The 27,092-nt window shown below is 36.7% G+C and overlaps 1 protein-coding gene and 1 pseudogene across 1 annotated transcript in view; both read right to left on the bottom strand.

Annotated features, from left to right (window-relative positions):
- Positions 1-588: 588 nt before the first annotated feature.
- Positions 589-1,607, bottom strand: LOC117694848 (serine/threonine-protein phosphatase PP1-gamma catalytic subunit pseudogene; annotated as a pseudogene).
- Positions 1,608-12,945: 11,338 nt separating this feature from the next.
- The window catches only part of Sytl5 (synaptotagmin like 5), an 85,495-nt gene continuing 71,348 nt past the window's right edge, over positions 12,946-27,092 (bottom strand). Inside the window, exons 15-18 of the mRNA XM_034485632.2 lie at positions 24,191-24,299; positions 22,400-22,535; positions 19,806-20,014; positions 12,946-18,510 (exon numbers count right to left, since the gene is read on the bottom strand). Of these exons, the coding sequence (XP_034341523.1) occupies positions 18,368-18,510; positions 19,806-20,014; positions 22,400-22,535; positions 24,191-24,299 (597 nt within the window). The 3' untranslated portion in view covers positions 12,946-18,367. The remainder of the gene's footprint in view (positions 18,511-19,805; positions 20,015-22,399; positions 22,536-24,190; positions 24,300-27,092) is intronic.

Here is a 27,092-nt window from a genome sequence, read left to right on the forward strand (position 1 = left end):
TCCATCATTAATAGCTTATCCAGCACTACATCACTATTGGTCGTTAAAATAACTTGCTTCTGAGTCCTCATGGAGGCAACCTGTGCATGCAGCCTCAATGCCCTGGCCACCTCATGTCCAAGGCATGCCAGTACAGTCTAACAGAGACTTTGGCTTTAGGAAGGAGTCACAGACATCAAAAAGAATGGCTTTAGTAGGAGGGAGTATGCTTCAGATAGCCTGGGCAGGGGGAGCAGCAAATCCCTCCTGCTGCCACACCTGCAGACATTAGTTTGTACATGACAAGACAAGGAGGGAAAGCAGTCCCTTTCAAACAAACTTGAAAAAAAATCGTTCACAGTGGTTTATATCAGCAGAATGCATTTATGACAATTACATGTACAGACTCACGCACCCTAGTGCTGTCTTTATATCCTAAAGAAAACAAGCATTTACATTATTCATGATTTATACTAAAATTAAAAAAATATCAATTGTACACTTTCCTCTCAGACAGGATAAACTGTGAGGGTGTACAGCTTAACACCATCATCAAAATTGTCCAAAAAAGGAAAAAAAGGTTAAAAACAAAAACAAAAAAACCCCAAACAACAACAACAACAAAACCATCTTGAGAATAAATGAAGTTCCTTTCAGTTGCTGCTATAATCAGCAAGTGCCAGCAATAATCAAAATAGAGAATGGCCTGACAGTTCTACCTGGGCAAGCTGACCTGCACACATCACAGTTTAAAAAGGAAGGTTATGGATTCTATGTTACAAGTCCCAACTAGGCAGTGTCAAGTGACATCTATTTCTTTGCTTGCTTTGTGATCATACCCTGTGGCAGTTGTGACAGGTCTCGTGGCACTAGACTTCTTTTTTCTTCAGCCTTTAAAATCTGGAAGGAAAACATGAGGGTTTCATTCACACTCATCATTTCTGCATTGTCAAACTTGCCACAGTAGTTGGGTGCAGAAAACAAAGTGACTAACTGACTCTTTGCAAAAAACGCATACCCATCTTCAACTACCTGATGGATTCTCTCTACATGTAAGATCCAAATCATGCTTATGGAGAAATTTTGCAACCATAGATTGAAGATCTGGTGATAAATCTCCATGACAGCAGAATATTTTCTTGTCCATGATGGTTGCTATTGGTAAGAGTTAAAACAGTCTGTGAACGTTTTCCACAGCTTAATGTTGTAACTTCTTTTACGTTCATCATAAAATCTGTAGATTCTATTGACGCTGGCACACTCATGGTTCCATCTGAGAAGAAAAACATTCTCTGGATACTTGATTTTGTAGGCCCGCAGGAGGCAGATCGTCTCTAGTGACTGTTTGCCCTTTTCCACATAGCCCCGAGAAACAAATAGTTGCTTTCTGAAAGGAAGCCACATTATTTAAACAGATGGAGCAAAGTTTAGTGCTGCCCTTGGATGTTACCACATATCTTGAGTGGTTCTTCAAGTTCTAAAAGGATAGGATGACAGAGGAAGATCTCCCGAGACCTCAGGCAGAGTCCTCAGATTTAGTTTGGAGCTGGACATTTTTGCCTGGCCTGGACCTCTTCTAGCAGCTGTTGGGTGATACTGTGAATGTTGATTTTATAGATATCTGCCATAGCCTTCCTGATGCTGACCCACCTATAGAGGCGGTGCTGCCACAGGCTAGCACCTGGGTCTCACTCACCCTCCTTCCTAACACCTCAAGCCCCATGACCGGTGGCAGCAGCTGCCCCCCCCACCCCCAGCCCCCAGCTGCCCTGCTCCCAGCTTCCTCCTCCTCTCTTTAATATCACAAGCCTCTGCAAACTCTAAGTAAGCTTAGAGTGTGTATACTTAGGTGTTAGAGGGAGAATACATGTCCTGTGTGCTTACAAAAGAGACTCACGTGACTGACAAAAAAGAAAAATTCCATAATTGGTACAAACATAAACCTTCCTTTATATGAATGATCTGCTATGACTAACTCAAAAAATATATTGCAAGTATTTGTGCGAAAAAGATAACCTTCATTTACATAAAGAAATTTCTGTGACTGGTACAAAAGGGAAACTATTGTGATTGGTGTAAATACAAATTTTCATTTGCATAAGAAGTATAATGGTCCAAAACAGATTCTTCAAAACTGATGATGTTATGCTTAGTTCAAACACAAATTTTCATTTCCATGAAATTCCTATGTCAGTTATAAAAATGAATAATGCTACAATTGGTATAAACACAATACTTTTTTATGCATAGGAGAGCTGTTCTGACTGAAATAATAACAATTAATATTAATATACATGGTTAGAACAAAAGCTTTCATTTACATAAGATTTTTGCAGTAATTGGTAGAAAACTGACTGGTAAGAAAGTGCTGTAAGTGGTTTCAATACAAACCTTCATTTACACCAAATGTATATTGTAATTGATCCAAAAAAGACTGCTAAAAATGATATAGTGTTGGGAGCTGACTTTTATCAGAAAGCCGCTAGAAAGCAGCTATCCACATGCTATCCATGCTATACATGCCTGCAAGGCGCACGTGGTATCTATGCCTGCAAGGTGCACGGTGCACGTGCTATCCATGCCTGTAAGGCTTACATCATATCCACATGTCTACAAGGCACGTAGCAAAAGTGTATAAATACCCCAGATTTCTTCAGAACTAAATGTTTCAGTTAGGATAGATGACAGAGGTGCTGGTTAGTCAACAAAATGATGGACTGGGTATTAGGACTATCTTGTACCTCACTGGTACAAATTGGCATAATTATGCTCTAATTGTATTTTGAGAGAAAAGTTTCATTTTAACAGGAAGGGTGATGTGTAGGAGGAGCTAAGGTAGGAGGAGTACTGAGAGCAAGAAAAGGAGTAAGAAGAGGAGGAGAAGAAGGATAGGAGAAGCTAGGTGATGAAAGAGAGAAAGAGGGGGGAGACAGGGAGGCAGATATTCATGTATCTCCACCAGTCAAAGATAGTTGTTATATCTAGGTCGGTCAGTGGGTTACACCTCTGATTGAACAGTTCCAAACTTATAACGCTTATGATTAACATTATTTTAAAAAAATGTATAAATGCAAAAAGGAAAAGGGGGCATGTGATAGGGGTTTTCTAAGGGGGGTGGGGGGGAATGGGGAAAGGGGATGGCATCTGAAGTGTAAATAAAATATCTAATAAAAAAAATACCCCAGATTTCCCTTCAATAAAAGAGACTTGATCAGAACCTCTGTCTTGTCTCCATTCTGTGTGTCTCATTTCTTCCCCTTATCCCACTCTCTCTCTCTCTCTCTAGACCCTGACCCGAAGACTGGAGCAGCAGTTTGAGCCGAACAGTGGTGGTGCACGCCTTTAATCCCAGCACTTGGGAGGCCAAGCCAGACAGAGCAGAGCAGGTTGCAACATTTTTGTTATAGTAACTATTCAGGCATTGTTAAGTCTTTTGTCTCTAGCCAGGCATAGCTGAGCAGGCCACAACAATACAGTACTGAGACTGGTCCAAACATAAATCTAAATTTGTATAAAGGTCATATGTCAGGTATAAAATGTGTAATGCTGTAGTACAAAACCAGTTCATTTGCATAAAAGGTCTATTGTTGCTAATATAAAGGTAATGGCTCTGATTGGTTCACACATAAGCTTCATATGCCTGAGAGGCATGTCACTGATTCAAAACTTACATTCTTCTGATTGGTACAAACAGAAACCTTAATTTGCATTAGACTTCTGTCAACAGTAAAAAGTGGATAATGCAGTGATTGGTGAAAACATGGTTCTTTATTTGCATAGGTGTTCTTTTGTGACTGGTACAATAGTGAATGTTGTGATTGGACCAAACTCAAGACTTCATTTGCATAAAGTTCTTACTCTGTCAGTGACCACATGGAAAATATGGTGACTGGTACAAATATAGTCCTAGGTTTATTGTGACTGCTGTAAAAGATAATTCCTGAATTGGTTCAAACACAAGCCTTCATTTGCATAAGAAGTTTGGTTGTAACTGGTACAAATCTTATACTACTCACCTTGGTCTGAACAGAAACCTCATTTGAATAAGATCCCTGTCAGTGCTAAACACAGTCCTTCATTTGCATAATAGGGATCCTATGAGAGGTTTAAAAGTGAGAAATGTAATTGGTCCCAATACAAGCCTTATTTGCATAAAATTTTTAATGATGGCAGTGATTAAAAGGAGATACTGATTGTTCATACACAGTCCTTTATTTAGATAGTAAGATTATTGTGACTTAGCTAAAAATATGTGCTTTGTTTGGTTTTAACATAAGCCTTCAATTGCATAAATGGCTTGGTTTTAACTAGTACAAAACACTCTTTGTATTGGTCTAAATACATTCATTTAAATAAGATGCCCATGTCACCATTTAAAGTAAGGCAACTGTTGCAAATGAGGTGCTTCATGTGTATAGTAAGGACATTGTGACTATACTATAGTAGGTTTTGTGATTGTTTCAACCACAAGCCTTCATTAGCAAGAGAGCCTTATAGTAGCAGGTATATAATATATATTCTTCTTGCTGGTCCCATCACAAACCTTCATTTGCATAAATGCTGCGATTGGTGAAAATGTGATCCTTCATTTGCATATGAAAAGTTTTTTGATAGATTTTTAAAATGTGACATGATTTTTCCAAATACAAACTTTCATTTGTATAAAATACATATTTCTGACAGTGATTAAATGGACAATATTGTCAATAGTACAAAGTCCTTAATTTACATAGTATGTGTATTTTGACTTAGCTAAAAATAAGTTCTTTGATTAGTTCAAGCATAAGCCCTCATTTGCATAAGAGGCTTTATTTTAACTAGTACAAATTTAATTGATCCAAACAAACACAAGTTTTTATGTGAATAAGATGCCTTTGTCATCAGTAAATTGAACAGTTGTGATTGGTGAAAACCTGGTCCTTCATTTACATATTTACATAGGAGGCATTTTGTGATTGTTATAAATTTTAGTAGAATGATTTGTTCAAACTCAAGCCTTCATTTGCAAAAAATAGAAATAGAATGTAGAATGATATGATTAGTGAATACCTCCTCTTTCATTTGCGTGTTAGGCCTCTTATGGCTGGTATTAAAGGCTGTGCTGTGCTTGGTTCAAATATAAGCCTTTAGTTGCATAAATTGTTCATTTCTGTCTGTGATCAAACAGAGATTGCTGTAATTCATGCAAATGCAATTCTCATTTGCATAATAAGGCTATTTTGACTGGTTTAAACCTGAGTGCTCTGATTGGTCAAAAAAAACCCCTTCATTTACATAAAATGCTCACTTCTGAAATTGAAAAATAAAGCATTTTCTGATTGGTCTAAACCCAATCCTTCATTTGCATAAAATGCAATTTTCAGATAGTCATAAAATAGAGAATGCTCTGATGGTGCAAACACGGACCTTCATTTGCATATTAGGGCAATTATGAGTTGTTTAAGAGTGAGTAGTATGATTGATCAAAATACAAGCCTTCATTTGCATAAAATGCTTTTCACAGTGATTAAAGTGGTCATTGTTCTGATTGGTACATACACAGTTCTTTATTTGCTTGGAAAAGCAAACTTGGCTAAAATTAAGTGCTTTTATTAGTTTAAACATAAGCCTTCATTTACTTAAGAGGATTGGTTTTAGCTGGTGCAAAACATTCTTTGGATTGATCCAAATACAAACCTTCATTTTAATAAGATGCTTATGTCATCATTAAAAAAGTAATGTAATGATTGAGGACAAGGATGGGTGCATGATATATTTATATATGATGTTTCTGCTTCTGCTATAACAGAAACATATATGCAATCCTACATATACTGGGTGGAATTTCAGAGGGTGCCAACTTTTTCTGTGTTCCTTGTTGTGCTGTCCCCTCACTTTCTTTCACTCACTGTCAGCAATGCAATCCTAAGGCCATATGTGATTTCATAACCAGTTTGTTATCACTGCCTTTGGTGTTTGGAACTAGGGAAACAACTTTCACCAACGGTTGCTGTTACCATTAAATAAAGATCTTGAATGTAGGAGAGGAGCAGTGATGATTCTGATTTTTCTGCTACATTCTATACAACATATAAATTGATAACATAACACTGTCTTACTGACTACTAATAGCTCATTGATCATTAATTCATCAGGCATGTATTGCCAACCAGCATAGTTCACTGATCCCAAGGTACATATTTCTTTTCATATTTTAACATCTCTGTAGTAACAATATCTTCAAAACAACATCATTCTCAGTCAAGGTCCTGGTGGGAAACATAACAGACTCAAATGGGAATTAAGGAAAGCATGAAATTTTTGTAGTATTTTGTATTTAGTATTTAGTATTTAGTATTTTGTAATGGTGTGGGCATGGGGAAAAGAACTCAATAAGAGATTTTGAGGCATTCAAATCTGGTAGCAACAAGAAACATTTATCCTAGGCTTGAATAGGGCATGGCTATGGGATCATAAAAGAACTGTGTGTGTAGGTTCAGTAGAAGTCACAAAGGGGAGCAGTAGTAAAGGAATACAACTTTTGGGCCAGTCAGAAGAAAGCACTCTAAATGAAAACCCAAACCCCTTTCTCCTCCTGTCCTCTGAGCCCTTGCTGTTGGCTGAAACCGTTCCAAACCAACCAAAACCCAGAGTATAAAAGGAACAAAGCAGAAAGTTTGGAGAATTTTAGAGAGAACATGTGGTAGGACAAACCAAACTTCCCATTACAGTTCATCACTTTAGGACCTTACCATTTATACTTCTTTGTGTGTTTAGTGTTTATAACTATTTATCTGTTAGTAGCTGGGAAGAAAGACATTCCTGTATACTGTTTACATGGCAGGGTGATGACAGATAACAATAATGAGTTTTACATTTCAAAATACTAGAAGTAAGTACATCAAATGTTTGTGACTTCTACAAGATTCTTTTGTCCAAATAAAATCTTACTCCTCACTACAGGGATCAGTTATCTGTTCCAAGAGTCAGCAGACTACAGCTCACAGGCTGGCCATCTGTTTTTGCTAGCTAAGTTTTAGTTGGGACACAGCCACACACATTCTTTCACATATTGTTTATGGCTGTTTTAGTACTAGAACAACAGAGAGGAGTCATTGTGACCAAGACCATATGGCTCAAAAAGTTCAATTTATCATCTTTCACTTTAAGAAAATGTTTTTCCCATGATTACTGTCATGGTAGGGCAATATCAGTTTTGTCAGAATCCTATATGAAATCTACAACCCTAGCTACCATCCTTTCTCACTATGCAGTATAGCCAGGAAACAATGCAGCTGGAACAAAAAGCTAATTAGTGTAATATTTATGGGCCCAGTCCCACCTTTATCTATTCCTGAGATCTGAGTTGATAATGTCACTCAGGTTCTCTTTAAATCTCTATCAGCACTTCAACTAGACTGGCTGCTTCATCCAGATGATTAATCCAAACTTCAACTTCTGGAAGATGTGTTCTCTTAGTGACCCTATTTTAATTGTTTGCTTGTAGTTTTCACTGGTTAGGATTCTTATAATGCCAAGAAGTGTTATCCTTAGGAAATTCTCTGGCCTGAAGACCTGCTTCTCTTGTAACCCTGTTTGTGAGCAACTCAATTTTCTTTCAAAAATCACCTTACCTCCTTCTTAACTCAATTAAGTTGAATGGTGTGAGGAATTCATAAATCACCAAGAGGCCTTATCAGCTTCAAAGGTAATAATATACTGACTGATTCCTATGCCAGCCTCCCTTCTTTAGGTACCAGAACACATGAACCCATTGAAGCAAACATTATGGAATTATGTAAAGGATATTTCTTTAGTGGATAATTGGGTTTAAAAATAAAAGGAGATAGTCATAGATCTAAATCATAGTTCCTTCACCTATGCCTTTTGGTATTCTGAGAGACAATATCACACACACACACACACACACACACACACACACACACACACACAGTTTTTAAGTCACACACTGTCATGAAACTATTTCTTCATTCTCATGAAATGTTGTTTATTAGCTGATTCTGCAACTGAACTTTGAGTAAAACATCAAACCAACTATTTTGAGATGACTGATGAGACATGGTAAAACTAATCAGTTTCATTGCATGAACCCAGAATTGCACATTCTTCACTGTGAGTTCTTCAGCCAGAGGTATGTAAGGTGTTCTTTGACTCTAAGTATGTGGTATATTCACATAATAGGGAAAATAACATGTCTCTACTTTCCAACATTAGGGCTACATCACCCATTTTACTTTTGTAAAGACCTTGACTATTTTTATATACAGGTTGGATTTTCATTCATTAAGGGGAGGCCAAAGTGAATGGCAGTGCCAGAGTCCAGATGTGGGAGACGAGTGAGCAAAGAGCAAAATGGGGGGGGGGGATAGCTAAGAGCAGAGAATTGTTCGGCACCATTTTTAATCTTTCAAATGGAAACTACACGTTTATCTAGTCCATGTCAGCTCAGCAAATGTTCATGTCTTCAGAGACAAAGAAGTGTAAAAACAGGAAGACGAGATGGCACATAATCAATCTTCAGGGACATGCAATCCATCTTCTGGAGCTCAGAAGAACAGGGAAGACAACATGGTAGAGATATTGGAAAAGTGAATTTAATGAGCAATACATCACAATTTGCATTGGGTGCAGGATGGCATACAGCTTTAGTCTCCCATAAATACTCCACTCAGAAGCTTAGAAGCAAACATGTTAAACATTTAAATATCATTACTAATTTTGTACTAAACATGTTAGGGTAAGCAAATAGAAACTTTGTAACCACCAACAACAAAATAGCCAAATGAATGAAGACTTCTTATCGTCTCTTGAGATTAAAACATTGATTTCTCAGTGTTCTATACGTTTATTGCCATATACTTAAAAATGAACACACACATACACACACATCACTGAAAATTCTGTGAAGAGGACTGATATCATATTAAGTGCACTTACTACAGGAAACACTGAGTATCACATCACAAAAGACATGAATGGACCTTAAATGCTAGGCAAAAGCAGCAAGTCTGTAAAGAGTCTTCATTAGGTTTCTGTATTTATCAAGGCAAGCAGTATAAAGGTCCACCTTAAGTTAAAAATAATGTTCACATATTATATCAAGTCTAAAGTAAATGTGCCCCACTGCTTCAAGGAGTTAATTAGGAGGAACTGTGGAGATAAATAGTATATCAAAACTCTCTGTAGCTTCTGTTCAGGTTTTCTATAAACCCAATTTTTCTCTAAGCAATAAAAATCTATTCACTAGAAACAAGCAAAATAGGCCAACTTCTTACAAGAAAAAAAAGTTACGAGACTATGTTGGCAAGTGGATGCACATGTATATAGATGATTCAATAACAAAATTTTGGGAAAATTGCCCCTTTTATCTTTCCTGAATAGGCCTCACTCTGTAACACAATGATTCATACAGGTTCGTGAGACATTGAAAATGGGCCTTCCTCGTGTAATTCACCAAATCCTTACATTTATCTATAGGTCCCAGAGAAAACCTTGGCTTGCTCATGTTCCTCAATTTGAGCAGATAAAAAAACAAAATCTGACCATCAATGTGCATCTTCAGCATATTTAAACATGTTCAGTAATATTCATCATCCAATCAGTTGAAACATGAAATCCTGGCCTGAATGAAAATATCACATGTGTCAGCATGTCATGGCCATCACAGAGACATGAGGTTTTAATCCATGGTTTGCTGATTTTATTACTTTTGGTTCTCTAGTGGCAAAAAGTGTGATAAAACTGTTTCCTTTATGGCTTGGATGGGTGGAACTGGAAGGGGTCCAGGATCCTAATAGCCCCTTCAAAGGCATGTACCTGGTAACTTGAAGATCACATGATCACCTTTAAAATATTTTACTACCCATCAATACTAATTAACCATTAACCTTTTGGGGGACATATAATATTCAACTATAGTATTTCTCACAATAGGTATTTTTAAAAACATATTTCATATACTGAAGGCCACTTTACTGTATATAGAATGTTTAATATCCAACCCAGGAAAAGGAGTTAAAGTATAATCTAAGTTAACTTGCTTTTTCATAGTAGTTTAAATTTTGCCAACCATATTTATGTACATTAATTCACTAGGTATCTTCATTTTTTTCAAGTATTTATTCATACATGTATACATGATTGTATCATAATATGCATATGAAGGCAGAGGATAATCCTTGGGAGCCACTGCTTTCTTTCACTATGGGTTCTGGAGATAAGATTATGTCATTATGCTTTCAGGGGTAAGTACTTGTATTTCCTGAGCCATCACGCTGGTCCAGTATCATAGTTATTCTAACTTAGACCAGTTATATCCATTTTAAAGTCAAACAGACCAAGACCCATTTAGGATAAATTACTTCAGATGGTTGGTATGTAGTCAATATTTGAACTAAGGACTTCTGAGACCAGGGTTAAGTTTTTCCGCCTTATCCTGTTTGCATTGTGCTGTGTTTGAATGAGACATGATCCCTTAGGTTCATGAGTTTGAACATTTGGAACCCAGTGGGTGGTGCTATTTGAGAAGGGTGTGGGATGTTTAGGAGGTGGGGGTCTGTCTTCTAAATACAGCATCTGTCAAATTATAACTCTTTTGTAGTGGAATAACACAGTTTGATAAAAAATTATCATGAATATTTTTGGAGATTTTTAGAGCAATGTTAGCATGCTTGGAGCAATGCTATGGAACCATGGTATTCATTTCATACTTCAGATAATTTTCCTAATTTTTAATATAACACAACATTTCTGATTTGTCAGTATACATTGTAGAGAAATTTTAATCCAGCAATATGGCTGCACTGATCACATCCAAAGACCTAGGTCTGTGTGATCTGGCTGGAATTCAGACACCACCTTAGTACACATCTTAACCCCTCTGGCTGGAATCCTTTAGTACACACCTTTATTCTAAACAATGACTAATTGAGGAGCATACAAAGTGATGGATCAGAGAAATATTTAACAGAATGAGTCACAGATAGGATACACTGAACTCTCAGGGGAAAAGCTATTTGTGAGTAGCAGCAAGAGAGAGAGACAGAGAGAGAAAGAGGGGAGAGAGAGTTCGACAGAGACAGACAGAGAGAGTTTGTCAGTTGAGATGGGAGTTGAATCATCAGTTTGTTAGTCAGTTGGGAATCAGTGCAGTGAGTGCAATGCTGTGGAGTTGAGTTCATTCATGAGTTCATGCAGGTCAGTGCAGGTCAGCAGAGGCAGTTGAAACAGGAGAATAAAGAGGAGCAGAAGATTAGAGCACATTGCCAGAGTTAGTTTGAGGCCAAGCAAGAGCAATTTGGTGAGAATCTAAGAGAAGCCGGATTGAATCAGTCTGCTTGCACAGGAATTTGAGCCAAAACAGCTGAGTTAAACCACACAGTTAAGAGTTCAGAAAGATCTAGAAAGGATGAGCTCATTCAGCAGTGAGTCCCAGAGGCTGAAAACATTCTAAACCTAGATTAGATTGTATAGAGTCTAGAATCTTCCATGACTAGGCCTACATTAGCAGATGGAGGCAGTAAGCCTCCAAGATGACAATTATATCAAGCTAATAAAAGTTACATTCATAAAACATTTGTCCATGTTGTTTCTTTTCTTAGTTCAAAGGCCATAAATGACAATATGGTAGCAGGAAATGTCCTACTAATCTCTAGTCAGTGTTCAGAACAATGTGTATTGCATGGAAAACAAAACAAAGCAAAACCCAACACTGATCACAACAGCTACAGATTTTCAGTTTCAGAGGATTCTTAGACTTGCTATTTCTACCAACTTTATTCCTATAAGTAGGGTTTGCCATTTTTCTTTCTATGGCTTTCTCCTTTCCAATTAAATATAAATCTTGAAGTATCAGAGGATTATATGATTCCCATTACTGTGAATCAGGTTAGTACAATTTATCTGTTACTTACTTAAGTACTTATTAGTCCTGTATTAGTGACCTTTTAAAGAAAAGGGGGTACAGCGTGTTCTAAACTGGCATTGTTTTTGTGCCCTAGAAAAATCTATGTCCTAATGAATAAATCCAGTGATGATAACAGGACGAGTACAATGAGAGCTAATTCTGTTCATATGTTGCAAGTGCTCTTTATGCATTCCAAGATAAAATCAGGCATTTAAGATTATCTGTCTCCTTATGCATTAGTTTTTAGTTTATTCATGGGAAAATCAAAAACTGGAATCTCCAAATAAGGAGTGAAATATCCCAGGCAAGGTTGTCTTCTGTTCTACTGAAAAGCTAATATGCTGGGAACACCTACTAGGGCTGTTCATATGATATTACATAAGGTTAATTTCTTTTTTAAATTAACTAACTAAGTACATTTAGAAGTCTATGATATATATATATATATATATTATATATATATATATATATATATATATATATATATAATCAAATAAAATTTAATTGGCATAAATATGGTGTATCAGGAAATTTTCCCCACAAGTTGGGAGGAGCTAAGGTGGAAGGAGTAAGGAGAGGAAGAGTAGAAGGAAGAGGAGAAGGAAGAGGAGGAACTAGGGAGGAGAGAGATGTAGGAGCCATGGATGACCATGCATGTACCGAGAGCAGTCCTGGGTAACAACTTATATCTAGGTTAGTTAATTGGCTAACACTTCCAATTGTGTGGGCATCTTGATATTTGAACATTACCAAATATATAAAGCTACTGGATAATCTTTAATCATTAGAGTCTCATTTCTATAGGGTACCGCATGGATGGTGGATGGTCTGGGCTCAGCCCAGCCTTGTGGACACAGTGTGGAGATGGCTCCCATGCTGGTGTCTCATGGGTGGCAGGGATGGTGTCTCTGGCTGCTGAGCTGGTGGCCTGAGACAAGTAGTAGTGAGAACACATGGCTTGTGACCTCAGGCCTAGCCTAGTTAAGAACATGATGGCTCTGTAACACAAGACAAATTAGGTGCCCCGGTTTTAAATATTATTGAAACACTATGGTGATCCCTTTTTGTGTTCATGAAATATTTATTAAATGCATTGACTAACAATAAAGAATAACATAAGAAAATTTAAATTTTTTTTAGTATTTACAGATTTCCTAATGAGCATTGACACAGTTCACCAACTTAGGTAATGTCTGTCATTTACTTTTCGATTGTCAACATTCTCTTCCTTCCACAACTTTTACTCAGATACCCTAGTAATCACAAGCATTGTGCCTCTAAAAGTGATGAAGAATCAGTAATCTTAATTCAAGGTATAGTTTGCCTGAAGAACACAGCTGTTTAAACTAGAGTAAAAGCCCCCCTTCTAGGATTTTGAGTGACAGGCCAGTTACATTCTTCTATAACTTTTAGATTGTTATTTTGTTACTTGTAGGAGAAAATAGCCTGAGTGTTGCAAGTTGCTATCTCTTCACCAAGTACTAGATACAGCAGTCAGAGGGATGCTGTTGAAATACATGCTATTTTGGCTTTCTTCAGCTCACAACTCTCAGTAGTTCCCATTTCATACTGTCAATGACCCAAACCCCTAGTTAAGATATGCAGATCCCTATCTACCTTTGCTCTGTTTGTTCCTTCCCACACTCACTTTGAAATGGTGTTTTTTTTTTTTTAAAATGTGATCTGTATATAAAGTGAGTAAATAAAGCATTTAACAGAAAAGAAAAAAAAAAGTGCTTGCTAATGTAAGGTTCTGTGATGTTGTTTTTGTTATCTTTTGCCTTATTTCACAAATATTTTTGATCAGCTGCTTTCAGCCACGCACTGGGGATAGAACTGTGAAAAATGTGTTGCTCCAGTCCGTATGAATCTTACATAAAGGGGAGATAGAAGACATGGGCATCAGGTTCATTGCATGAGTAATTTATTGTAATTGTGATAGGTGCGGTGGAGGGGAAATAAAGGCCAGCTTCAGAACAGGATCGAAGAAGTTTTCCTGACGAAGTAGCATTTAAGACCAGGATTGTTTATGGGGGTTTGGCTGATGAAGACAAGAAAAATACACAAGGTGTCTAAAAAGGAAAGACAGGGAGAGGAGGCACTGCCTGGGGTACACCAGAGAAAGGTAATGACCTTCTTAGGCTGGGCCATATACAGTAATAGTGTTTTATTTTCATTTTAGTTGAAAGCCCATGGAAAGTTGTATAGATCACTCAGGATGGTCAGATATAATCTCTATAATAACAGGCAAGTAAGTCATGTGCTAATGCTAGGTCATAGATAGAGTGTTTACTATATCATTTATAGTGTTTACTATAAAGTTCTTTCAATTTTCCTGTATATTTGGACATTTAAGATACCATTTTGAGATGAATCTTATAGGGTGGATATTGGAATGATGGAGAATAAGAATGTCTGTAAAAATAACAGCCAGAGCAATGTCTCATTTGGTAACATACTTGCAGCACAAGACTAATTACCTAGGGTCAATCCCCAGAGTCCCTGTAAAGTAGAAAGAGAGAACTGACTCCACAGAGCATGTAACACACCCATCAAATATATATATATATATATATATATATATATATATATATATATATATATATTACATAATTTAAAATGAATAAAGTTAGGAGACTTGCTCAAATAGTCACAAAAAGTAGTAATGTTAGTTTGGACTTAGGTGATATCAAGGGGATAAGGAAACTCAAGTAGACTTATGATTCCCTGACTGACTTTGCCTCAGGGCAAAGGAAAAGCAATAAATAAAAATCAGCAATCAGCCTGGTTGCTGTGACTTGTTAGAGGACAGATTCTCTAAGTACTTAGGTAGAATGAGCTAGAACAACAAGACTCCAGACCAAGAATGATAACAGAATGTTATCTTTGAATAATAGTTTCAAAGAAAGCACCTTGATGGAGATGTCATACTGGCAGTTAGATCCAGGTTGTCATCACTAAATAAAATTATAGAAATAAATCCTTGAGAAAGAAAATCTTATGTGAGACTGAATGGAAAGACAGAATGGAAAGACAGAATGATAACTAGACTGGGTATATAATCAGATACACCAGACTGGGCAGTCTCTGGTGTGTCTAGAGAAAGAAGGAAAATATTAGCATCTTATTGAGGAAAGCGGTAGTAATACAGATTATTTTGGAAGCAAGATCATATGTCAGATAGTGTCTTTTGGAAGTTGACAAGCTTAGATTGGTGATCAGTGCCAAGTGTTATGTAAATTTTGTCTTAAAGTCATAGTGTGTCTTTTGGTTGCATAAGGCTTGCAAGGCAATCCTATGGAACAGATATTTGTGACCTACATGTTATTCCCTATGATTTCTCAGCCTTATCCTGGGTTGTGACAGAAATAACTAAATTGGATTGATAGATTTTTTTCTCAGGGTCTAAAGCGGAGAAGTAAATCTTCATTGGGTATGCAAGTTTGAAGTTGTGAGCATATATTATCATGAAAGTAGTATAGAAACAAGGAGAGAGAGCTCCAAAAAGAAGATGTTAAGAGTTATGCTGAGAATTATTAGAGGCAGAAAAGAAGGAGCAAGTAATAACTAGAAACAGAGAAACAGAAAAAATCTGGAGTGTATGATTTTCACCCTTCTTTTCATCGATTTTGCTTTGTTTTTGATCTTTCAGAAACACAGGCATCTATGTACTCTCTCCTCGTATACATATCTACTTCTATAGGGTAGATGCATATACGTGGATGGCTGGGTGATATATATTTTTTATTTGAAATAAAATTACACACACACACATAATTGAAAAGAAAAGTCTGTTGAGAGAAGCCATTGAACATAGATGGCTTACCCATATTTCCGGTGTCATCTAATAACGCTGACTGAACATACTCAGTGGATTCCTATAAGGTAATAATCTGTAGGCACAGAAAAGACTGACACTGACTGTAATAAGTATACTTTCATGCAGAAGTGGTGGGCAAAACCACTACATAGTCTTTAAGCACTTGAATTCTATGTTCTTCATACACTATTTTACTTTTGACACTGAGTCTCATTATAGTCTAGGCTGATACTGAACTTGTGGTCCTCCTGAATTAGTCTCCTGAATGCTAAGGGTCCAGTTATATACGAGCATACCCCACTTGTATTTTGAGCTATTATTTTGCATGCCCATTTAGAAAAAGAGAGTGAGCTGAAGATGTTTGCCTTTTATTTACATGAAGACCTAGAGTGAGGGTTTTTTTTTTTTTAAATCTCTTTTCTATATGTGGAGTTTGTTTTATAGAAATACCCAGTTAGATTAGTTTGTGTATTTCCCTTCCTATGAAGAATATCAAATATATTCTTAAATACGTTTTCAAATTCCAAAAATGTGTAACAACTATGTAGAATGAACCTGAACATGATTTTCACTCTCCTATGACTAACATTCATTTGTTGTGTTTTAAAGAGTTTACATGTATTCAAATGAAAACATGAGCTATGGGGAATTGAATTCATTGTCCAGAACATATCTGGACAATGAATATGGGTTTTTTTTGTTTTTTTTTTTTTTTTTTGGTTTTTTGTTTTTGTTTTGTGTGTTTGTGTGTGTGTGTGTGTGTGTGTGTGTGTGTGTGTGTGTGTGTGTGTATGTGTTTTTCTTCATGGAGTGCCATCGAGATAAGGTTTTGGCTATATAGTCCAGAATACTTTAAAATTCTCTATGTAGGCTAAGGCTTACCTTGAACTCCTGATGCTCCTGCCTCCACTTCAAAGTGCCAGGATTACAAGTGCAATCCATGACATCTGGCATAGACCATGTATGTTTCAGTTTAAATAATCAGACTCTGATCTACTTTCTTTGACATGTGATCTTCTATCAACCTTGATAAGCACAGAGTCATGTCAAAGTTACCTATGGGTTAAAATCTGGATTCAGTCACAGCCTCTTACATGACCTTGGGACAAGTCACCTCAGCTCTTCGGACCACAGGGTTGGAACTCACAAAATGAACAAGCAGGCTTGGCATCCCTTCTGGGTTTAACTGACTTTGCATCTAAATTTGGTACTTTAGGTTTGGCATCAAAGTGCCAGGACTTAAAATGGATGAACTACTGGCCTCTGTTTCAGCATCTCTTCCACCACTCTCACTTGTGTCATGGCATCACTGTTGGCAAGGCACATTTCCTTCTTAAATTAAACTTTGGACTTAGCAATATGGCTTCCTTTTGACCAATGAGGCATAGCACACTTAAGTGCTTGAGTAGTGAGACCTATCCAATTATACCTCTGTCACCACCATACTCAGGCTATTCTTCTCATCTAATGAGAATGAGAGAGAGAAGCATCTGATTTAGATCCTCATGCTTATAAGTAGGAAGCAGAGCTTTCTTAGGCAAACTTCATAGGCATGAGAAAAAATTAGTTTTTATTTTAAGTCATTGACTTTTGGGTTGGTTTGTTACTTGCTGTTATAATAGCAGAAGAAAATAATAAGAACTTGGGGGAAGTGAAATTGAAAGAGAGAACATGGAGTTCTTGACTCTCCTACAGCAGCACAGGAAAAGGACAGCACAGTATCTCCCTTTTCACTCAACTAACCTCACAAACAAAATGTAGAGATATGAATTGACTGGCTCCTTATTTATTATTTCCATTTACTGAATGGTTTAAAATATTTTACAAAATATATATTTTGTATTTTCTTGTAATAGAGTTCTCAAATTCCTAGAGTATCATCAAGGTAACCTAAAACCCTATCTTCCAATTTTACTGCACACATGCTAGTATGTTTCTGTGGTGTGTGTGTGTGTGTGTGTGTGTGAGAGAGAGAGAGAGAGAGAGAGAGAGAGAGAGAGAGAGAGAGAGAGAGAGAGAGAGAGAGAGGAAGAGAGAGGAAGAGACAGAGAGAGAGAGAGATCACATATAATAATTTAGCTATCTTTACCTTGAAAAAGAGGCTGGAGTTCATGATAAATTTTGTAATTACCAAAGTCCCACAAGTACATCTTTAAACATTCCCATATCCATCCTGAAGCTTGTCACTAAAACAGCATTCTATCCTATCCTCCAAACCATCCCAGGGGTCATCCTAAACAAGAAAAAGAAGCCTAGTATCATTGTTATTCTTCAAGCAATCTACCTTCTTCACATTCCCTTCTCTTTTCAAACTCAATAAACTTTAAGTAACTCAGTTGGAAAAAATATGGGAACCCCCAATCTAAATAGTATTTTCCAATAAGCTTGTAACATTTCTATCAATATAAGGCCTATGAGCCTTTGCACAGTTTGATTGTTGGAAAGATGGTGTGGTACACTTCCTATTGTCTAATAAGAGATGCCTGAGTAGGGGAACATATAAAAGGATATTTTTTTGGCAATCAGCAATATTCTAAATGTTCACAACACTGATGTGTTTTTCATTATGGCCTAATACTCTTCGGTGAATTCAAAGTCCTAGTCCTTTCACTGAGAAGAAACTGCTGGCAACCAGAGCTGTAGTTTTTGGAGAACTGGTCCCCTCAAAACCTACATTTTGCCATGCTGGAACGTAGCATGAGAACTCCCTCTACAGATGTTCCTGGGTTGTCAGCCATCTTTTGCCAAAGCTGTTGTTCTTCCCCACGAGAGTCCATCCAGTCCACGGTCTTCCCATGGCTCATACCTGAAGAAGGGAAAGGGAAGGACAACATTTCACACAAGGGAGTGGACCTTCTAGAAGGTAAGAAACAATCTCTGAAGGGAAGTTTTAAGTAGAAATCCTCTTGGCCTCTTCTCAGTTCCCATATATAGTGAGGTGCTGAAATGAATCAGTGTTTTGAAGCCCCCATGATTTCCTTCTGCTTAGGTTGTGCAGAGAAATCAGAATGGCTCACAATATCTCATTTCTACCCTACCTTGACAGCTTGGCAGAGAACTGGTTCATCTAAACCAAGTTAATGTGAGTTCAGATACAAGGGTCTCTATTTCCACCATGACTACTTCTCTGACTCTGAAGATAGTGATTTTACTGACATACATATCCCTGCTTTCCTTAATATATAAAAAATTCTTTCATATAGATGGAGTCTTTCTCAGCCCAAATGATGCCACAGTATACGGCTGCCCTGAGATATGGGGTAAAGAGATTTGAGGTGACTGCATGTGCACTTAGTGCTAAAGCATTTGACCACTGCAATATGTCTCCCCACCTAGTTCGTACCCTGTTATACTTTGAGTTATGTGTTTTCATTGTGCGACACACTTTTGGGTCATTGAAAAAAAAATACACTGATCTGATTGGCCCCTGGGAAGTTTATAGACAGTCCTGTGTTATATATGAAACAAGCCGAACAAGCAAGTAAAAAGCATTCCCCCAATCTCCATGGTTCTGCTTCAGTTTTTGCCTCTGGGTTTCTGCCTTCAGTTCCTGCCCCGATTTCCTGGTCTATAATTTGGGAGGTGAAATAAACCCTTTCCTCCCAAAGTAGTTTTTGGTCATCGTCTTCATTAATGCAACAGAAAGCAAGCTAATACACATTGCTCATATGAACAGCATTAGATGTTGTTTGTAGAAAAAAATTCAGTGTCCATTCAACTTCATCATAATTCAGTTGAAGTACTAAACACAGCAAGAAGAAGTTGTAGTAATAGTGGTCTTTGAAGTCCCTCCTCTCCTATCAATGTCTGTGCTGTCTTGGAGATTTTTACCTGAGCAAAACCTGAGGTGAGAACCAAAAATGTACTTGAAATTCACTTACATGAATGTATTGAAGATTTTTCTATGAAGGGACCAAATATAAATACAAAACTTCTTCAACTTAAAGCCCAAGGATACAAGGGTACCATAGAAACACATCCATGATTACTTCAGGAGTTATTTGTAGCTCAAACTACATGACAATCTACCACACATTTACACCAGTAGTAACCGCATCATTTCCCACTCCTAGACATACACCAGCTCACCCAGGTCCTTACCACTTCCAGAATTTAAACGAACACCTCCTAAAAAGATGTTGCTGGAAAAGGCCTCCTTGTCCCAGATGGTGAGTTCTAGGCAAGCATTCTTTATATCCTGAGGATACAGGCCACTGAATATGAAGGTATGGTTCCATTGAGGATTGACACTTTTTTTTACAACTGCAGTTTTGTGCTTTGTGGCTTTGTTATCATCAGGAAGCAGGTAGCTGCAGAAGGAAACAGTCAGTGAGAAAGTAAGCAAAACAATTTGCTACCTTTTAGTTGTCATTTGAATTTCTCACAATTTGTTGGAACTGTGTGTGAATGTAATATGCATACTTGATATCCTCTTCCTGGTTTTCATAAACTTAAATAATTATTTTATTTGGAGAGATGACTAGTGCCACAATAGTAAACTTCTCTCCTTTCATTTCTGAATACAGTTTCTGTCTTTCTAAGCCCTTCCAAATATTTGGTTATCCATCTGGTAAAGAAAAGACCCCCCCCCCAGTGGTAGCCACTATTGAAAGCTTCACTTTGTATCTTCTGGGTCATCTGTTAGCTTATTTGCAGCCACAGTAGATAGTGTTGGCCTGTTTTCAGCTTTCTGCCTAAAATGCTGGGCTATCAGGTTTTACCTGGTTCTGTGTGAGTTTGCTCCATTATGTTCAGAGCACCTAGAAGTTACTGAACACTAAATACTTGGTCAATTCTCAATCAGTGGGTTTTGCAAAGGGGTTGGTGAGTTCCCCAGTTCTTTGAGGGATACTCCTAAGGACAGTTATATGGAGTTCTTGTTGCTTTCCCAGTGGAATTGAAACCTAGTGGTCTACAGTAATACACTTCCCATTAACAGATTTTTTAATGTATTTCCCTGTCTCTTTTGCTTCATGGTCTGCAGTCTTTCACTGGTGTTTCCTGCAAGCTCTTAGGTAGACTAACTACATGCATCCTAGGTCCCTTCTATTGTGTTCAAACTCTAAGTCACAAACCTCTTTGTGCCTTCAGGAAACATGGTTTAGGAAAGAAAATGGGTGTGTATATGTAATCAGTACATGAGACAATTACAAAAATACAAGTAAATGGCCAGGAATAAAAAAGGTAACTGTGTTATGTGGCATTCCATTTTCTATATCAATCAACACTAGTAAGTAGGGCAATGACAGAGTGCTTATCAAGGAAGGCCCTGGGTTTAATTCCAGAACTACTGCCCAAAAGGAAAAAAATTAATAAATTAACCAGTGAACAGTATTATCTCTCAATCTCCATTCTATATTTATTATCTCTTTAAAAATCCCCAGTTTTTTATTATTACCATCTTATAGTTTATTTTATTACATTTTTTTTATTTCCATCATTTAAAATCTCTGGTTCCAAATTTGAGTGTGCCATATTCCCTTACTCTCTCTTGCAACTCACAGAGCCACAGAACTAGGCTCTGGCCAATGGAATACTAGAAGTAGCTCTATGAAAAGTTATGGGAAGCTTCCTTCTAGCCCAGATTTGCATAGGACAGCTATACTTTGCATAGCTAGCTATCCTGATCCATAGGGAAAATCACATCAAAACAAAACAAAACAAAATAAAACCACGTTTTGGGATAGACTCCACTCCAGTTGTTCAGCACCTACATGAAGACCAAGCTGCACACCTGCTACAAATGAATACACACTTACCCTCCTGACTCAGTCTCTATAGTACTGGGACTTCAGGCATTACCATAAGGCCTGGATCACTTTTCCAAAAGGTATAATCTCTGCCTCAAAGACTTATGCCATGGCTTGGCATCATGGGAGCTTGCTTTACCTCCTGTGTTTCATGGTGCTCCATGAGGTCAGCTATCATATCTAATTTATTTTTCAAAGTACAGCATCTAACACTCTGTATATATACATTTGACCATTTGCTTGAATGAATGAAAACATATGCTTCTAGCCCAGGTTCCTCTAATTGCATGAGAAGAAACAAGGGAGTCCAGTAGTCAGAAACAAGGAAGATTTGCTATTTGGATTGCCTAGAATGAGCAAGATTATCCATTTAAAGGGTGGTACTTTCTCAAGAAACTGTCATTTACTGTATATGGTAACAAATATATAATATATACACATATAATCTAATTAGGTATATATAATATGCAATATATAATATATACCAGGTAGTCCTTGTATATATTATATATATACACAAACTCTTTCACACACATTCTTAGGGCAGATGCTGAAATTTTTCTGCATTTTACAATGTTTCCCAAGAGAGCAAACCAGCAAGCATTTAATATTTTTCTGTACCAAATGATAACAGAGCAAAAATAAAAGTCTAATTATACATAGAAAATCATGCTTTTTTTCTGAGAAATGAGTCTCCTGGGAAAGTCGATCTCAAAAAAAAAAAAAAAAAAAAAAAACTGTGCTGGAAACACAGCCAAACCTGAAACACAAACTCCCATCTATACTGACATTGCTTTAGATGTAAGAGCAAGGACTTAAGGGTGGCTCTTCCAAAGTACATTCGATAAGCAGATCGTGGGCCTCTCACAACTACCATTGTCTAATGGCTCATAGTTCCCCTCAACAGCAGTAAGTGTCATCTGAGATGAGCTAAAACAAAATTACCCCTTGACGAAGCTGTCAGAAGTGCCTCCTGATTTTACTGCTGTCAGATTCTTTGCTTCTTTGATGAACACTTCAAGTATTCCCCCAGAAATGGCAGGTGACTCTTTCTTCTTTCCCTTTTTAAAGATCTTCTTTCCTGCAGGAACCATCAGAGAGGAGGTGAAGGAGATTAGAGATTCTACTTCACAATTTACAGAGGGCATCTACAAATAATTACTGTCTTTTTTGACAGTCAACCTTTTTATTATATATAAATAATATGTAATATAAATAAATATATAAATATTTATGAAAGTTTCTATCTTAATAGATTTCTTCTGCATAGGTCTTTCATTTTTGTCTATACTGAAAGATAATAATGTAAACAAATTCAAACAAAGAAATACATTTTTATTTTTAATTTAAACTTAATTTAAATTAATTAAAATTTAAATAAATAAGTAAATAAAATTTTAGTGTTTGAAAATTTCATATATGTATACAATACTTCTTGATTATATCCACTCCTACTCCCTTTCTCCTGTTCTTTCCAGTGCCCCCACAGTATATTTTGCGCTAAAGTCATTGCCTCTCTTTAATTTCTATTCATTTTCTTTAAAAAAAATTAACCACAGGCCTGTAAAGATTCTAAAGGAATAGAATGGAAAAGATTCTTCCTGGTCCACCATCTTATTTTCACTAAGAAAGAACTATGGTGAAAACCAGACACAAGAGAAACATTTCTATGACTTTGATATATTAAACTAACTTACAAATAGAATAGTCTGTAACTCTCATTTTATACATTGTCAGCTTCAGGCAGGGTTAGCTCTAGATTCAGTTAAATTTTGTGGTTTGGAGAAAACTGTTTTACTTCCTATACTTATTCTGATGTGATAGGTTCAACATGAGCAGTAACCACTATGTGTCTGCCACCTTTATTTAATACTCTTTGAAATACCTTACATATATGAACCAATTTAATCCTCACAACATTATTTTTAATATTTTTCTTTTATTTCTAAAATTATATCATTTTATCTTGCCCTTTCCTCCATCCAAACTCTCCCATACATCCCTTCTTGCTCTCTTTCCAATTCATGGCCTTTTTAAAATAGAGTGTTATGTGTATACACACATACATATATTCCTTTCTATAACCTGATCAGTCTGAATAATATTATTTGCCTGTTTTCAGGGCTGACCTCTTGGCATTGCCAAAGTGAATAGGGTAAATACCATAAGGCCTCAACCTGACACAAAGAACTACAGACACCACTCTTTTGACATAAGAAAACTCATACCATGAGATGAGTTACTTTCACTGGGAAACACTGAGGAGAGTGACCATGAATAGCAAGATAAAAGAAGCTGCCTAAGATGTTAATGGAAGGAGGAAAAAAACAGAAAAAAAAATTTCAAATTGATTTCATTTGGATTTTCCCTTTGTTTTTTGTGTTTTATCCCAGATATTTTTCTTTTCTTTAGACTCTCTGAGTAACTGTGAATGAGTCTATAGAACAGTTTCCTAGAAACCCCTTCCCTCACAGAAGAGATCGTTCTTACTTTGGGAAAGATTATGTATCTTTTGAACTGATGAGAAGAGAGTCCTCCCCACCAGGGTTGGTTTCTAAGTATGAATTTCTGTCATGTATTCCTCTTGTCCATATACATTATAGTATGTTCTTCTCAACTCTCAAAAGGCAGTTATTCCAACCCTATTTTATCATTGTACTGGGAAAGTAACCCTAAACTTACATAGTTGTAAAAAAACAGAATGTTACTGATCAAGGCTATTGATTTTTACCCTACCTTGAGGTTGTCCTACTGGGAATATATGGTTCTCCTCTGGAGGAATATAACGCAAAACAACAGTTAGCTCTCCTTTGTATTGAAGGGTAATATCAGGAGCCAACTCCACCTTGCCAAGAAGAGATAAGTAAAAAGGAAGTTAGAATACTGCATATCATCTTGTTAAAAGAGCAACTTAGTACTGCCTGTCTAGGGGTGGAACTGTTGGTCATGTGTTCCCCAACCACATAAATCATTATTCAAGAAAATTCCCTCTTTTCAGATGATCCTAGCTTGTTGAGAAAAAAATAATCAGTGCATTTTGTAACATAATAATATACAAAACATAGTTAAAGTGTAGGGTCATTTTGAAGTCTGAATATATATATATATATATATATATATATATATATATATATATATATATCCATGGCATCATTTTTATTATCCAGCCAATTTCTGCTCAAAAAAGCATAGTAGAATTTAACTCAGTTTTAACTAATCCTGCTATCACATCCAAAATGCTTACTTTTTCCACAGGCCACTTTTATAAGACTTCAGGGATGTATTAGACACGGACCTTGCTTAAATGGAGTTTGGAAGCTGTGTTAAACTACCCATATTTCAAATTCATTAGATTAAAGAGCAGAATCACCGCTGCAAAGAAAATGTATTTTCCTCTGATAAAGCTGTGCTCACCAAAAGTTAGTTGTAGAAATCTCTAAGGTTTTTAATGGCAAGCACACTAGTGGTGGTAAGTATATAAACCAGTAAATATATAACTCAATATTACATATTTTGATTTGTGCACAAAGACAGCTGTCACGATAGAAATCAGGTTAAATACTTTACAGGAACAAATATTTGAATGCAAAGTTGTTTCTGGTTTATGTGGCCATGATTAGCCCAAATACAACCCTTCATTTAAATACAATGCTTACTTTTAACAATGATTTTTTTTTTTTGGTTTTTCGAGACAGGGTTTCTCTGTGTAGCCCTGGCTGTCCTGGAACTCACTCTGTAGACCAGGCTGGCCTCAAACTCAGAAATCCGCCTGCCTCTGCCTCCCAAGTGCTGGGACTAAAGGCGACAATGATTAAATGGAGAATACTATGACTGGTACATACACAGTCCTTCATTTGCATTGTAAGGCTATTGTGACTTGGCTTCAAGTAAGTGTGTTAATTGGTTTAGACATAAACCTTCATTTGCATAAGATATTTGCTTTTAACTGGTACAAAACATTCTTTGGATTGGTCTAAACACAAACATTCATTTACATAAGATACCTATGTATCAGTAAAAGTAAACAGTTTTGTTATTAGTACATACACAGTCCTTCAATTGTATAATAAGGCTAATATGATTGAATTAAAGGTGAATAATGTGATTGGTCCATATACAAGCCTCCATTTGTATAATATGCTTACTTCTGACACTAAAAGAATGCTCTGATTGGTGAAAACACAGTCCTTCATTTGCATAGTAAGTCTAAAATAGATGATATGATTGGTTTGAACATAAGCCTTCAATTGCACAACACGCAAGGTTTTAAACACTCGTTCAATTGGTCCCAAGACAAACCATCATTTGAATAAGATGCCTAGATCATCTGTATAAATAAATGCCATTGTGATTGCTGAAAATTGGTCATTCATTTGCATAGAAGGCATTTTATGATTAGTCTAAACACAAGCCTTTTTTTGCATAAAATCAACTATTCACTTAACAATTAACACTTCAGATAGTAATAAAAATGAGAATAGTGTGATTTGGGCAAACACAATCTTTTTTTGCCATAGTATGGCTCTTATGAGTGGTTTAAAAGTAAGGACTATGATTGGTTTAAATATAAGCCTTTATTTGCATAAAATACTTATTCAGATAGTGATAAAAAAGAGAATGCTGTGGTTGGTGCAAGCACTTTCCTTTATTTGCATAGTACTGCATTTATGAGTGGTTTAAACATGAGTGCTGATTGGTTTAAATATAAGTCTTCATTTGCATAAAATAGTTACTTCTGACAATGACAAAATCAAAAATTCTGTGATTAGTGCAAACACAGTCTTCATTTGCATAGTAAGACTATTTTTACTTGGCTAAAAATAAGTACACTGGTTTACATGTAAGACTTCATTTACATAAGAAGCTTAGTTTTAACTGCTACAAAACACTCTTTGGATTGGTCCAAGCACAAACCTTCATGTGAATGCTGTATAAAGAATGCTGTGATTGGTGATAACATGGTCCTTCATTTGCATAGGAGGCATTTTATGATTAATAAAAACTCGAGTAGTGTGATTGGTCCAAACAAAAGCCTTCATTTGCATACAACACATATATCAGACAATAATAAAATAAAGAATGCTATGATGGTACAAAAACAGTCCTTCATTTTCAGAGTAGGGCTCTTATGAATTGTTTAAAAGTCAGTGTTATAAGCCAGGCAGCAGTGGTGCTTGCCTTTAATCCCAGCACTTGGGAGGTAGAGGCAGGTGGATTTCTGAGTTCGAGGCCAGCCTGGTCTCCAGAGTAAGTTCCAGGACAGCCAGGGCTACACAGAGACACCCTGTCTCAAAAACCTTAAAAAAGGTCAGTTTTATGATGGGTCCAATATAAGCCTTTGTTTGCATAGAACATTTACTTCTGACAGTGATTAATTGGACAATGCTCTGATTGGTGCACACATAGTCTTTTATTTGCATAGTAAGGATATGTGGGGAGAGGAATGGGGAGATTCAGGATCAGGTGTGAGGAGAGACATGAGAGAGGGTCAGAGGGCAAGGAGCTGGTGGGGTTGTGGAATCAGGGGCAAATTGAAGATGTGCCAGAGATTGGGGATGGGGGAGTCTCTGAATAGTTAATGGGTATAACCTAAGCTGAGACTCATTTCAGTGGAGATATCCTATCTAAAGAGACCACT

The sequence above is a fragment of the Arvicanthis niloticus genome, chromosome X, assembly GCF_011762505.2.
Source record: "Arvicanthis niloticus isolate mArvNil1 chromosome X, mArvNil1.pat.X, whole genome shotgun sequence".
NCBI lineage: Eukaryota > Metazoa > Chordata > Mammalia > Rodentia > Muridae > Arvicanthis > Arvicanthis niloticus.